Below are 14,556 nucleotides of genomic sequence, written 5' to 3'. Positions count from 1 at the left end.
GCCATTGTCTGATTTGCTTTTTTCAATCTTTTATTAAATTCCAATTCTACAGACCCTGTTGTAGAGATCATAGTTCCCAAAACTGTTTAATATTATGTATGATAATCCTTATTTCTTAACTTCCTGGTATTTTTAATGACATTTTTGTTGCATTTTTTTTTAATTGATGTTCAGTCATGGTTTCTATAAAACAATTATTTATTCCTTAACAGTAGTATAAATTACAGTATTTGTAAGCCATTAGGGAATTTCAGTATGTTCAGGGTTTTGTAAATGAAGTTTGGCACTGCTTTTTAATGTTTATTTTATTTTACCTATATTTCATGATGCTATAATTTTTTCTGCTCCACTTACCTACTTTGATTATGTCAGTGTAGGGTTTTTTTCTACCATATGAATATTATGCATTGTGATGAAAATAAACATCTTTACTTTCAGATAAGTGTGTGCCATGAAGCAAAGTCACAAGAATCAGGTTATCAAACGGGAAGTATGCAGAGTACAAATTTCAGTATGACTACTTTTACCAGCAACAGCACAATTTGTAGTTCAGCTTCTTTCCAGAAAGACCGGCTCCCAAGTATCTTTGGCACTGATGGTTCTAACTTTTATGCTATTTCTAGAGTAAATGACAGGAAAACACAAAGTCACTCCAATATGAATTACCAAAACCATGTAGAATGATGCCAAATATGTTTAGATTTATTTATATATATGTATATTATGAATATTTGCTGTAGCAGGAAAGTAGTTTGTTGACCAAGAAGATATGTAGCTAGTAGTTTTAGAGTGTAAGGGATTAAAGCAAGTACATGCTTTAATGCTATTACAGTGTACAAATCAAAAGTATTAAGTATATACAGTTTATTCTCATGATGTTAAAAATATTAGTAATTTCTGTGATAGTGTTTTCCATTCAAAATTTAATTCCTCAATAATGGAAAAAGATTCTGAAATTTTTAATTGGCTATTTTTCATATATTTTCTTCAGCCTTCTGTAATGTATTAAAGGTATCTTATTTTCAAAATTTAGTCTCATCACTCATATCTTGAAATATTTTTTACTCGGGCAAATGAAATTTCTTTTGGTTTCCAATAAGTAGCTCAGGAAATGTTTAAACCGAAGGCTTTAAGCATGATCAGTTTGAGCACAGGTATGTCTAGTGAGATTGAATTCCTACTGTGCTATCTAATTTGTAGTTGTCCTCTATCCTCTTATTCCCATCCATGATTTATTTATTTGCTTATGAAGATATTTTATCATGAGTTTTAAAGTTTTAGTTGGCACCTATATTTTTACTGTGCATGAGAAAAATATTTTGACTCAACATTCTGGTTAAACTACCATTTGATAATATGGTTGTTACACACAGTTTTCTTTGAGAAAGTCAAGTGTATGTGTGTGTAAGTATTAATAGTCTGTGTGGAATTCTCTCCTCTTTGTACAAGTAATTCTTGTTAGAATTTGGCTAACCTGATCAGTTATGTATCGGCTTTGTCACATATTCCATAAACCTATACCAAGGGCTAATTAGATTGCATGTACTGTAATCACAATTTATAATATTAAAATTCCCCTGTGGGAGAAAGGTAAATATTCCTTCGTTTAGTTTCATGTTTTCCATTTTGCTTCCAAATCAAATTCCATGGTATTGGCAAATGGTCTTCCATTACACTTACACTATAGGTCAGTGATCTAGTTAAACTACTCATAGCTATAACTTTGGTAGTAGTACTTAGAAGAATATTTAGCTGAAGGTAGTATCATAGTTCCATGGGTAAAGAAATAATTTATTGTAGTTTGAACGTGAGACGATATACCAGTGGGTAGTAGTTTTGGAAGGATTATAGATTTTCTAGTGAAATAATTCTAGATAAATGCCTTTTTTGCATCGTTGTATGATTATAAAAATAAAAATTTAATATTGGTAATTTTGTTTTTGGCATTGTTTGAGTTTCATATTGATGAAAGACTATTTGAACCTTTCACCCTGAGGTGTGAAGTATAGATTTTTATGATAGAAAAATTTATTCAGATAATTTAAATAGATTTTACAATCTGCAACTTGATGCCTCTTCATTGTATAAAAATGATAACTTCGTGGTTGGTTCTGTGCTCCCCTTAGCATTTTCATATGACGAGGTAAAATACTGCTGACAGTACTAGTTTTACTTGTACAGTTTTAGTTCTTACTAGACAAATTTGTGTTTTTACAGTTAAAATGCATTGCTTTACAGATGCCTTTTTATGTTGGTTTTAACAGGTAGATCTAATGTTTAAAATATCCTTAAATGGTGGTTAACCTTCGAAGAGGCCTCTTTTCCTTACATTGGTCCATTTTGTCCTCTTAATTAACACTTTCATTCTTTTATCCAGTTTGCTGAATGTCATAATGGTAATTTTTTTTATAACTTTTAGCTTGTTAACTGCAATCTTCTTTACTGACCTAACAGAAATTGCCCTTAGGGAATATCTCCAAATGATATTGGTGGTAAGGATATAATAGTTTTAATTTATTTCCTTTACAAAACATTGTATATTTGTTCATGACCATTTTTTAAAAATAACTTGTTTTTAATTAGAATCTTTTGCTTTCTTGTAATGATACAACTTAGACTTTAGAATCTGTGCAATGGAAAGACTTTGCTATTTGTGTTTTCCCATTATCAGTGTTAGTAAGTCAATTCATAGGGTAAGTTTTTTTTCAAAGCATGTCTGATATTTATTCAATCATTACTTGTAATGTTTAGTGGAATTTAATTGAAGTTGCAACCCAAGCCCCATGAGTATTTTTTTAGGTACATGGTTTACTTAGCTATGCTCTTCTGTGAAGGGAGGAGTTATATAGCTGTTATTGTATTAACTCAAGTTAGGACTGAAAACTTCTTAATCTTTGAGCAGGTGTCTTTGCTTGACAAGTCTGAATAAGCAGAATGTCTGAAATGATTGTAGGCAATAATGTTTGCTTTATTGTCTGTATTAAATCTCTTTTAGCCCTTCCTGTTAAGAATTCATCACAGGAAATCAAAGGCTGTTCTGTAGTTTTTCTGCCAGATTTTGTGAACTCTTCTATAAAGTTAGATATACAGTATATGTATGTAATAGTACATTTTGCAAAATATATTAAGTTATACAAGATATAGGGAGGGAAAAAACTGCAAAACTAATTAAAATGCAAGAGGAAAGGTTAGATGAAATTATTTAGTGTAATAAGTTACTTGGACATATAGATTTGACTTAGACAATTAGAAAGGAGTGAAGTTAACAAATCTGCTTTCATGGCACATGACTAATAAACACGATAGAAATGATGATTATATGCTTAAAGTGTAATGTTATCATTTTGTGTAATGGTGATGGCACCTGTGATATTCAATCTTTTCTTTGGTTACATTTTATATCCGTGTATTTATACATGTGAGGCTGTGATTGATAGCATTTCATCTTTCATTGGTTAACTGTGATAAAAAGTAAAAAGTCCATCGTAGAAAGTGCCTTAACCACAGTACTTTTCATAGTAGTTGTAAAGTGTCTTCTTGGTAATACTGTAAAACATAACTCTTAAACATTAATGTAGCACTCCAATGGTCCACATAATATGAGTAAGTAAATAACTGACCTCTCCATTTGTGATAAAATTCACCATGGATATCATATTTATATACATGCACTCCTTTCATGCCAGACTAAACTGTCAATCACTATTGAGGTGAAAAGTAGTAATTTTTAGGTTTTTGTACTTCCTTCCATGCAGATATCTCCTCGAGATTGTCTTATTTACTTGATAACATGTTTGTTTTTAACAAGGTAAAATTAGTCTTAATACCTTTGGGTGACCAGAAGAAAAACAACTTCATTGGGTACAAATTAAGCTATTTGAATTTCATTTTATATATTTTCTAATACTAATAACTAGTTAAGACAGATGCTCAAGTAATTCATTGGGCTTTTGTTTTGTTTCTTAATATATATTGATCTCTTTTGAATCATGCTTAACATTTTCATTTATCAAGCATTAACATATAATCACTAACATGAATGTCAAATACTTTGAGGAAACAGTGCATCTGACCAGTATTTTTATCTTTAAATCACTGTCATTACGAACAAACTGGAATTTTTATGTTTTAATCTAATGAAACGATTTGATGGTTATATACAGTACAGTATATGAATATTTAGCTCTAAGAAATTCATGGAAGTTGCTGGTAATTAACCTTGATATATTACTTATGAAAATCAAGGTTTGTACTTCACAATATTGAGCAGAATAAAAGTAAGAGAACTTTTTCTTTTTGTGTGACCAATATTTTACTATTAAAAATGTAATTTGATTAACTAGGTTGTAAAATAAGGCTTTTAGAAAACCCATGTAATTTATATTGCTAATTTTTGAAGGCCATGTTTATTACCAAGTACATATCCTACTCAAAAGATGTTACTATGTGCACTTGAAGCCTTATTTACCAAGATTTTCTGGTGTGGCAAGTAAATGGGACGAACTTGTAAAAAGGTGCTTCCATTGTTTACTGTAAAACATTTAATTGTACCAGTAAAATTAAAAGCAAGACTATACATCTGTAAATGAAAGTTTAAGAAAGTAAAAGGTAATCATCTTATAAAATTCCAGTGGCAGGGGACCTCCTTATAAAATTCCCTTGTATATAATACAAAAATCAAATATTGATGCTTAACTAATCATTTTGGGAATCTTGGTATTTATAAAATGAAAATTTTGTAGAGTGGGAATTTCTTAACAATTAAGGCAACACAATTTCAGGACTTAATGATTTTTCATTAGTTCTCTACCTAGTAATTTTTACTGTTTAGTGTCCCAATGTTACTAGTAATTTTTACTACTTAGTCTCTCTCTCTTAATGTGTGTATACAAACCTTTCGTCCCTTGGCTGCAACGAGTAAGGTTTTATTTTCTTTTTTCTTATAGAAAGTGGATGATTGTGGTTTGGAGTCATAATGGGTGTTAACTCAATTTCATAAATAGGGGTGAGCCTGCAACCGGTTCATGGCAAGACATGCAGTAGACTCGTACTGTCTCTGTGCTTCTTGTAGTGGGCATGACTGTTCATAGTCTTCCCTATGTGCAGAGTGCAGATTGTGACCTCCCATTCACTGGCAGGCTAATGCTTTGAGGAGGAAGAAGGGGGGCTAAGTCTTCACCGATGTCATCCTTGGCAATGCCCTAGATGGTACCAAAGAAGCTTTAGAACTCCTTATTCTCCTAACCAAATTCACAATTGCTCCAACACAAATATAAACCTTCGTCATTTTCTTTTAAGAGATGGATAACATTGAAGGTGGGAATGTAGCAGTTAGAACTTTTACCTTGTAGCTCACTGTAACCTCACTTGGATTTCAGGCGTCAGAGTATGCTTGTTCCTCCGCTGGAAAATGTGGCAGGTTTTGCTTTGTTAATTATTTTTAAAATTTATTCCCATAATTTGTGGCACCCTAGCAGTACCAGCTGAACTCGGTCGAGTCCCTTGTCAGGCTGGGAGGAACGTAGAGAGGAGAGGTCCCCTTTTTTGTTTCATTTTTTTTATATCAGCTACCCCCCAAAATTGGGGAAGTGCCTTGGTATATGTTTGTATGCACTAACAACCTTCCGTTATTTATGTGGATTATCTTTCAATGTAGCTGGAAGGTGCCCATTAGACTAATTGCAAGGTGGCAACCCTGCCTAACTGCTTGAGTGGGTAGGCTGTGGGAGAACCCAGCAGCCTCTATATATACTCTCACAGCAGTGAGAGACGTCACTTTTTCTTTTGGCTCGGTAGGGATCGGGAAGTGTCCTCTCTCTCCCTAAATGCCATTGGACTTGATTTTGCTTTTTCATTTTCAGGTGTATGTGTTCTCTTTATGATCGCCTTCATGCAAACCTGTCCAGGACGCGATGGTGCTGCGTGCGGTACTTTCATGTCTTTGTTGGAGACCGACCCGCACCCTGTGCCCTTCGTGGAGAGGGCATTGCTGCCAGCAGGGTTTGCCTTACGCAGAGTGTAGGGAGTGGCCTGCCTCCCAGGAGAAATTTGGGGGGCGCAGGAAGAAGGTGAAGCGCGATCTTTCTCACTCAGGGGCAAGGAAAGCACGTTCCTCATTTTCACGCACCCCCAAATCCCTATCTAAGCTCCTTCTCGCACCCCTAAATCCATATCTAAGCTCCTTGCTTGCGCTCTTCCGAGGGACGATCGAGTAAGAGCACAGACCGACTAATTCCTTGGCAACCCCAGAGTATTGGGGGTTGTTTCCCCTAGAGGAACAACTTAACCTCCAGTTGCTGGAGAGCCATTCTCCCTTTCAGATTTGTTGCAGGTGTGGTTGTCCTTAGGGATTTTCGGATCCCCTTCGAAGGAGCTGCTGCGCCTTCAGCATGGTGCCAGGAAGGACGCTTCTCAGAGCCGTCGACATCTCATGCTCTGGAACTGTGCGAGGTCCATCTTTCGCGCTCTCCTGGCTCTTCCACGCTTGGACAAAGTGATCGCTCGCGTTCGCCTCTCCAACAGCCTCCTGCTGACGACGAACCCTCTCTCCATCCTGGGAGCTCGTCGTCCCCTAACCTTCAACCCTTTGTTTCTCCCCACAGGAACCTGCAGGTTACAGGTGTAGATTTTCCGTGGACCAGCACTCCTATCACCAGCAGTGCTAAAGGACAAGCATCACCATCGCCTAGTTCTTCGGGACACTTTTTCCCCTGATCACCGTTCGCGACAATCGGAAGATCTGACGGATCGTATGTTATCGGGATCCGAGCCCTCTTCTTTTAGAAGGCACTCACGCTATAGAGCCTTGCGCTCAAGAGACCACAGGTCTTAAAACTCTCCTCGGAGGCATTCCTCTTCACGGGTCGTGTTTTACACGATCATGAGCAAAGTATAGACCTAGGTCCAGACGCTCGCATTCTAGATCTGTGCGATCTAGATCACAAGAACGGCTCTCTTGCTCGTGAGGACAAAGCTTCCGTTCTCGAGGGCAGCGTTTACTCTTGCGAGGGTAACATTCACGTTCGCGAGGCCAATGGTTACGTGCGCGAGATAGGCATTCACGACGTTCACGCCATTCTCGAATGAGAGCTAGACATTATAGAGCCATGCACTCTCGAGACAAAAGGTCTCAATGCTCTCCTTGTGGGCGTTCCTCTTCACGAAGACAGGTCTCGTGGTCGGGTTCTACACGATCACGAGCAAAGTCTAGCCCTAGGTCCAGATGCTCGCGTTCTAGATCTGTGCGATCTAGATCACGAGAACGGCTTGTGCTCGCGAGGTCAAAGCTTCCATTCCCGAGGGCGGCGTTTACGCTTGCAAGGGTAACATTCACGAGAACGACGTTCACGTTAGCGAGGTCGACGCTCATGTGCGCGAGATAGGCATTCGCAAAGTTCACGCCGTTCTTGAACGAGAGCTAGATGCTCCTGTTCACGATCATGAACCGCTCGTTTGCGATCAAGGTCTATAACTTGTCTAGAGGTAGAGGTAGGTGCACGCGCAGTCCATCAGCACGTAGCCCCTCAACCAGCCCTTCAAACTACCTCAGACCAGACCTGATGATGAGAATGACCATTCCTAAGATAGGCGTCCAGCTAAACCTTCAGTGCCTTTCACTGCCTGAGGAGTCTTGGTGAAGCGTTGGCCTACACAACGCTTGGAAACGCGTCTTGTTGTGACACTTTCTCCAACATGAGTAGTTCCTACTCGGAGGCTTCCTCTGCTGACTTCGTCAGTCGTAGGTGCTTCTCTGAGGCAGCAGGAAAGTGGTAGACCTTCCTCTTCCTGTGTGGCTCCATGCTCCCGTTGCGAGCACTTCTGCTCATGAATCGCGTCCATTGATGCGTGAAACTCGCGATTTTACCCGTGAATCTTGTGATTTCCCAAGCAAATAAGCGATTTCCGCGAGCAATTTACGAGCAGATGTGATTTCCCCAGCAAATTGGCGGTTTCCGCAAGCAATTCTTGAGCAGATGTTTCGGAACCGCGAGCAAGTACGGTACCAACAACTCCGCCTCGACCCTCAGCTTCTTCCGCCTCCAGCGGAAGACTGACACCCTTCCAAAGAGTTTCAAAGAGCCTCCTAATAAGTTCGCTAACATACCTATTAGTCCAGACCTTCCTTCGCATCCAAAGGAACATGTTCCTCTGCCTCAGAGGTTATCACCTCCGTCGACTGGAGCTCCTCCTAGAGTTCCCCAAAAGGACACTCACCTAGGGAATTTCAGGGTTTACCTAGAGGATCAGAACTTCCTCCATGGGTAACTACGTTCATCTCCACCCTGCTGAAGTCTCTGGACGTGGCTCCTCCACCGCCGAAACCTCCGACTGTTCCAGTCAAGGCAACTCCTAGGATCACCTTGGAACCCTCGACCCTAGGAGGTTGATAGCAGACAAAGTACGCAGATCACCTCCACCCCGACTGCATGCTGAAGGTCCTAATGCCTCTGGCTCTTATATGGGCAAATTACCCTTTACTCCAGTGAAGGTAATGGAGGTCATCACTAAGAGACAGAAAAGGAGCATGAGAGGCGTAACACCACCTCACGCCGACATCATCCGCTATAGGACTAGTAGGGACATAGGCTTGCCTGGGGAGATTACAATCCATTCATTCAACCCTCAAAGCATTGAGGTAGTGCCTCCAGACCAACGTCTGGTTTCTGTACCTCCTCCAAAGAAGGAGCCTTCAGCTCCTATTGCCAAGGCTTTGTTAAGTGCCTTGAAAACCTTGCATGCTTCCCCTCCTAAGACCGCAGTGGAACATCCTGTGCATAGGGAATCGAAGGACACCAAGACGAAACCCAAGAATGCTGCGGCACGGGAAGCTCGAATGGCCGAGACACAAAGACGAAAACTTAGATTCCGAGGATGAGAATCTTCCAAAGGCGGCCAGTCCGAACTATCACTCTGAGCAAGAGAGACGTGAGTTGGAGCATACCTTTTGGCAGGTCCTTGCCTGTATAAGGGCCATCAACAGGCTGTCTACTCCTAATTCCACCATCCAGGAAGGAAAGGATATGGTTCTCGACAAAATATTCGAGATCCAAGAGCCTTCCAGGTCCAGTGCAGCGCTGCCCTGGTCCAAGGGTTTGACAGTATGGCTCAGATAGCTGGAACTTCTTGTTCCTTGAAGGCAGGTTCCTTCTCTTGGTCCCTTCCACTTCCTTTTGTTCTACAAAAGAAGTATTACAAGATCGAAGGGGAACCCCATTCAACCATGTCCCTTGACCCTTCGGTAGAGTCCCTAACGAAGGGTGTCCAGACTCAAACCCTCTCCTCTCTGAAGGCCTCCCTCTTGGCAGTTAACTTCCTGAACATAGAGAGAGCTTGAGGTACGCCATGCCGGCTGCTTGTGGCTCGGTCTATGGCTAGGATTCTTAGGCTTCATGGTTTGCTCCCACAATCTTTCAAAGGAGTCGGCCAGGAAGACTGGCGTCTTCCCTGTTGTCAGTTACCCGAACTCGTGAATTCTTAGTTTGTTCCAACACGGAGCACTTACCTCGAACTACTTTCTTAGGAGTATCTGGGATCTCCTCCCATCCGACCAGAATTTTGTGTAGTTTACCCTATTCCCGTTCTCTATGTGGGGTAGTCTCTGGCGGAGTGATACGCGTCCAGAGACGACCCGGGGTCAGAAAGCGTGCTTTCTCAGGTCTCGCTCCTCAGTAAGTGTCTGGTCGCGTCGGCGATAACACGCCGACGCTCTCTCTTAACCCAGTGCGACCCTTTGTGTCTCCGATCCCTTTGTCTCCCACATGGTCCATTTGTGTGCTTCCCTTCCTTTCCCTCTGTGTTCCTGTGTCTCGCAGTATATTGCTAGTGCGTTATGGAGCAGCCCCGTTCTTGCCCTGGGCCTATGGCCGGCAAATCGTGTGGCGCTTTTCTCTCAAAACCCCAAGTTGACCCGCACTCCTTGTGTTCGTCGTGTAGGGGCAGTGTGTGTTCCCCTACAGCCATGTGTCCGGAGTGCGAGTCCTGTTATGAAGTGCAGTGGGTGCGTTACGGCACGAAAAAGAAGAAAGCCTCTCGACGGTCTCCTAGGAAGCCCAACGTCTCTTCGCCTCTCACTTCGCCCGGCGTCCCGTCGGATAGAGCTTCTCTGCCTTCTTCCCCTACCCTGAGTAGGGGTCGAGGTAAGTCTGTTGCGGGGAAGTGGCCGGTGGCCCTTCCCCAGGAGTCTGAATTACCAGACAGTGGTATTGTGTCGTCTCTCCAGGCAAGTGGGGGGCCTCAGGGAGGGGCGGGTGTGTTTTCGGGGGACAGGGCCCTGGACAAAGCAGGCCCCGTATCTTCGGACGATCCTATGTGGGAAAAACGGCAGCAGTTTCTTCTCCCACCTCTTGGGCGGGCTTTTCAGGCGCGTCAGCCGCCGAAAAGGACGACTCGCCACCATCAGACGCCCTCGTGTGGGCGCCTCCCAAGACGCCCTTCAGATCACCCCAAAGAATGGAAGAGGAGTTTGAGGCCTGGTTCCCCAACGAGGAGCTCCCCCGCTCCCCTCCAACACTGTCAGCGTCGTTCCCAGCGGTTTTTATGGTGCCTGCGTCATCGGCCGGGCCCCATGAAGAACCAACAACGACCCGTCTACTTTCGGACCCTCCATGGCCCTACAGGTCTTCGGCTTCCTCGGTTGAGGCCTACTCCTACTCGTCAGATGAAGGAGCCCCGAGAGACCATAGAAGGTGACGGGATAGGTCTCGCAAGGAGACGTTCACGTTCGCGATCGAGTTCAAGACCCCACCACGTGGATAGACGTCCAAGGTCCCCCAGGAGGAAGTTCAGGAGAAGTCTTTCACCGGAGGAAGAATGGGTGCGGGTTTCCATCCCACGTAGCTAACTCCTGGGGGCGGCAGTCGTCGCGGGCACCTCGGGATGGCTCTCTAGACCCCGCTCACCAGTAGGTTTCATCGACGGGAGCAGATTTGACCGACGGAGGATCTCGTCTCATCAGACGACGAGGGACAGGCATAGGTCCACGAAGGTTCCGACTCCACTCGCCCAGCGGGGAGAGTCGCCCCTTCCGTCTGGCAGCCGCGTCCCCCCTTCAAGATCTCCAAGGAGACGTCCAGAACGGGAGAGGTTCTTTTCCTCGACGGGCAAGCCCGCGGACCCCTGGTCCTCCAGAAGAAGGGAGAAATCAAAGACGGAGACCTACGTCCCAGTGGCGATGCCCGTCCTACGGCCTGTAGCGAGGGAATTGGACCACTCCAAGAGGATGCCACCTCCTGGTACGGCTCCCCCCTGTCGGAGGTCCTTCGTCATGAGAACTAGGAATCCCCACGGACAAGAGAGAGGATGGGGAAGAAGGCTCTCCAGCAGAGGTTTCTGCATACCGTAGAGTCATAGGCCTCATCTGACGGCACCATAGGCTGGATGAACCGGAGCCCTCGTCTGACGAGTTCTGGCTCTCGAGCCTCAACAGGATGGTGGATGCACCCGTTCAACAGAAGCCCTCACTAGCTCTCCCGGTGGCTAGAGACGTGAAGCTGGGATTGGCACATTTGAGCAAGGTAGTGGCTAACCATGCGGAGACCCCCAAGTACCAGAGCGCCTCTAGACTTCTCCAGGGCCTGAAAATTCAGTCGCGGTTCTACCTCCCGGAAGGACACCGCGCGGGACCCTGCGCAGCAGAACCAGCAGTCACCATGATGGAGGAGTTGTCCAGGGACCGGGTGCATGTGTCATCCTGGCTGGATTGGTGGGCTGCGGCTCTGGTAGCGTTCCAATCCTCGCACGACCTAGCGGTTCCAGAAAATCAGGCCCTGCTGAAAGAGCTGATTAGCTCGGGTGGGTAAGGCCCTGAAGTTCCTGTCCTATCAGTCGTTTACGCAAACCGCCAACTGGATACTGAGGAAAAGGGACACTGTACTCAGCAAACTGGTAAGGCGGCTCCCCGACAGAGAGGCGAGGTCCCTGAGGAGTCTTCCACTGTGGGGCGAGACTGTCTTCCCCCTCAAGGAAGTAGAGGAAGAGATGGAGAGGGTGAAAAAGCTAAAGGATGTGGGGGAACCGAGACCTCCTCCAGCAAGAAGATCCACCCATAGGAGACCACCTTCGGACGTCCCTCTTCCTCCTCGCGCCTCACCTAGCCAACCCAGGAGAGACGCTCCTACTACGTCCTGGCAGCAGCCTTCACAACCCTCCCGTAGGGGATCTTCAACCACACAATCAACATTCAGGCTCCTATTCGGCCTCCAGAAGACGGCATTCGGGCCGTGCCTCCCGAAGGAGATAGGGAGGGAGGCCCCCTACTCCTGTCGAAGCCTCAGGTGGGGGGATGCCTCAGAAATTCTTGGCAAGCATGGCGGGACCACAGGTCGGATCCGTGGACCGTGACGGTCCTGAAGGAAGGATACAGATTGCCGTTCCTGGCGGAACCCCCACCTCTGATACCAGATCTACAGGCGGAATGGTTGGCACCGAAAGACCCCTGAGAAGGACAGCCCTACAAGAAGAAGTCTCTGCTATGCTAGCGAAAGGGGCAATGGAGCCAGTCAAGAACCCAGGCCCAGGGTTCTACAGCAGACTCTTCCTGGTGGAGAAAGCGACAGGGGGCTGGAGACCAGTCATAGACCTCTCAGCCCTCAACAAGTTCATGTGCAAAACCGACTTCAAGATGGACACTCCGAAGTCGGTCCTAGCAGCCTTGAGGGAAGGAAACTTCATGATGTCAATAGACCTCAAGGACGCATACTTCCAGATCCCTGTCCACCCCTCCAGCAGGAAGTATCTATGGGTGAAATGGAGTACCCAAACGTTGCAGTTCAAGACCCTCTGTTTACTTGGATGTCCACACTGGTGGCAGCTTGGGCCCACTCCACGGAATACATCTGTTGATGTATCTTGATGATAGGTTGATTCTAGCTGCTTCAGAGAGACAGTTACTACAGGATCAAAACTGCCTTTTCTCTTTTAATCTGAGGAATGTGGTAAATTGAGAGAAGTCAAATCTAAACAAAACAGAAGTTGAAGTATTTGCACTTGCTGATAAGACTTGGAAGCAGCGAGAATTTTTCCATCAGACGATCACATCGGCAAGCTCAGAGAGGTAGCACAATCATTTATGTTCAAGGTAGAGTGGTCTTGGCCACATTCCTCACTGGGGAAGCTGTTTCACATGGGGTGCCTCCACCAGAGATCCACTTAGTGGTGGTGGTGTTTGTAGGATCACTAGTTGGCTTCCAAGGATACCCCAGACCCTCCTGTCCCAGTGGAATTGGAAGTATTGGCAGATCTTACCTGGTAGATGCATGAGGAAAACCTTACCAAGGGAGTCCCACTCGACTCCTCCCACCTTCAGACATGCAACTGTTCTCGATGCATTGAAGGATAGGTGGGGTGGAACCCTGGGCAATCTGCTTGCTTCAAGTGTGTGGTCAGTAAAAGAAAAGCATCTACAAATAATTCTGGCAATGCATGCATTTTTCTACCTCATAAAGCATTCCAAGAATCCTTAAATAGGCACTCGGTAGTTTTAATGAGTGACAACACCACCATAGTAGTTTACATCAACAAGCAAGGGGGCACAGTTTTTCTCCCTTTGCTAGTTGACAAAGCAGATGCATATCTAAATAGTGTACTGTACCTAGCCATAGAGCTGTCAGCCAGATACATTTCAGGCAAGAAGAATGTACTTGCAGACAAACTAATTTGCCAGGGGCAAGTTGCAGTCAGTGGTTCTTACATCCTTGCATAGCAGAGAGGTATCTTGCACTATGGGGATCACTGGGAATTGATTTGTTTGCTATGTGGTTAACCAGGAATATCAGTGTTTTGTTCCCCTAATTCCAGACCCATGGGTAATGTTCGAGGACACCTTTCCTAAACCCATGGGATCATCTGGACGCTCATGCTTTTCCTCCGTTCAGCCTGATTTGGTGGCTGATTAACATAATGCTGATCATCGTAGGGTTCAAGATAACCCTGGTTGTTCCTAGATGGCTACAGGCCAAATGGTATTCTAATCTATATGTGCTTCTAGTCCTGAGAGTCCTACTATGGAACACACTTCTCTGTCAGCTGCGCCTTCAGAGGTACAGTACCACCAATCTGAAAGGCTTATTGCAAAGGACTACATATGTTTGGATATTTATGATGATCCTTTGCAGATATCTACCTGGGGTATATCTGATATATCCCATTTGCTGTAGGTGTAAAAGACTACCACTTTGCCTTGAGATTAGTTTTCCTTCTCCTGGGAGTTGTCTATTTTAGTTGGGAGCTTTGAGCAGTCTTGCCCAACCAAGGACCTAAGGTCTCCAGAATGGGATACAACTCATTTCATCAAGGCTCTTATGTATACTGTACTCAGTAAGAGCCTTTAAGGAGGTTGTCAGACAGAGATCTGACTGAAGACTTTTAGCTTGTCTTAGCACCAATGAATACAGTAGTCGAGCTACACAGATTTCTTGTGTAATAACCCATGCTGAAGGTTGGAAGATGGTGGTTTAGTGCCTGTGTTTGCTACCAAAACCCAGAACCCATCAACACGCAATTCCAGGTTTTAGGTTGGTTTTGTGTTTCATGAGGACTCTTTAATGCTATCAGAAGAGC

The 14,556-nt window shown here is 44.4% G+C and overlaps 1 protein-coding gene across 1 annotated transcript in view; it reads left to right on the top strand.

Moving 5' to 3' along the window:
* bora (aurora kinase A activator-like protein bora) overlaps positions 1-4,289 on the top strand; it is a 101,477-nt gene extending 97,188 nt beyond the window's left edge. Inside the window, exon 12 of the mRNA XM_068393295.1 lies at positions 439-4,289. Within this exon, the coding sequence (XP_068249396.1) occupies positions 439-684 (246 nt within the window). The 3' untranslated portion in view covers positions 685-4,289. The remainder of the gene's footprint in view (positions 1-438) is intronic.
* Positions 4,290-14,556: the final 10,267 nt, after the last annotated feature.

This window comes from Palaemon carinicauda, chromosome 19, assembly GCF_036898095.1.
Source record: "Palaemon carinicauda isolate YSFRI2023 chromosome 19, ASM3689809v2, whole genome shotgun sequence".
NCBI classification, from domain to species: Eukaryota; Metazoa; Arthropoda; class Malacostraca; order Decapoda; family Palaemonidae; genus Palaemon; species Palaemon carinicauda.
The sequence above is the reverse complement of the archived record's forward strand: the minus strand, read 5'-3'. Positions and strand labels throughout refer to the sequence as shown.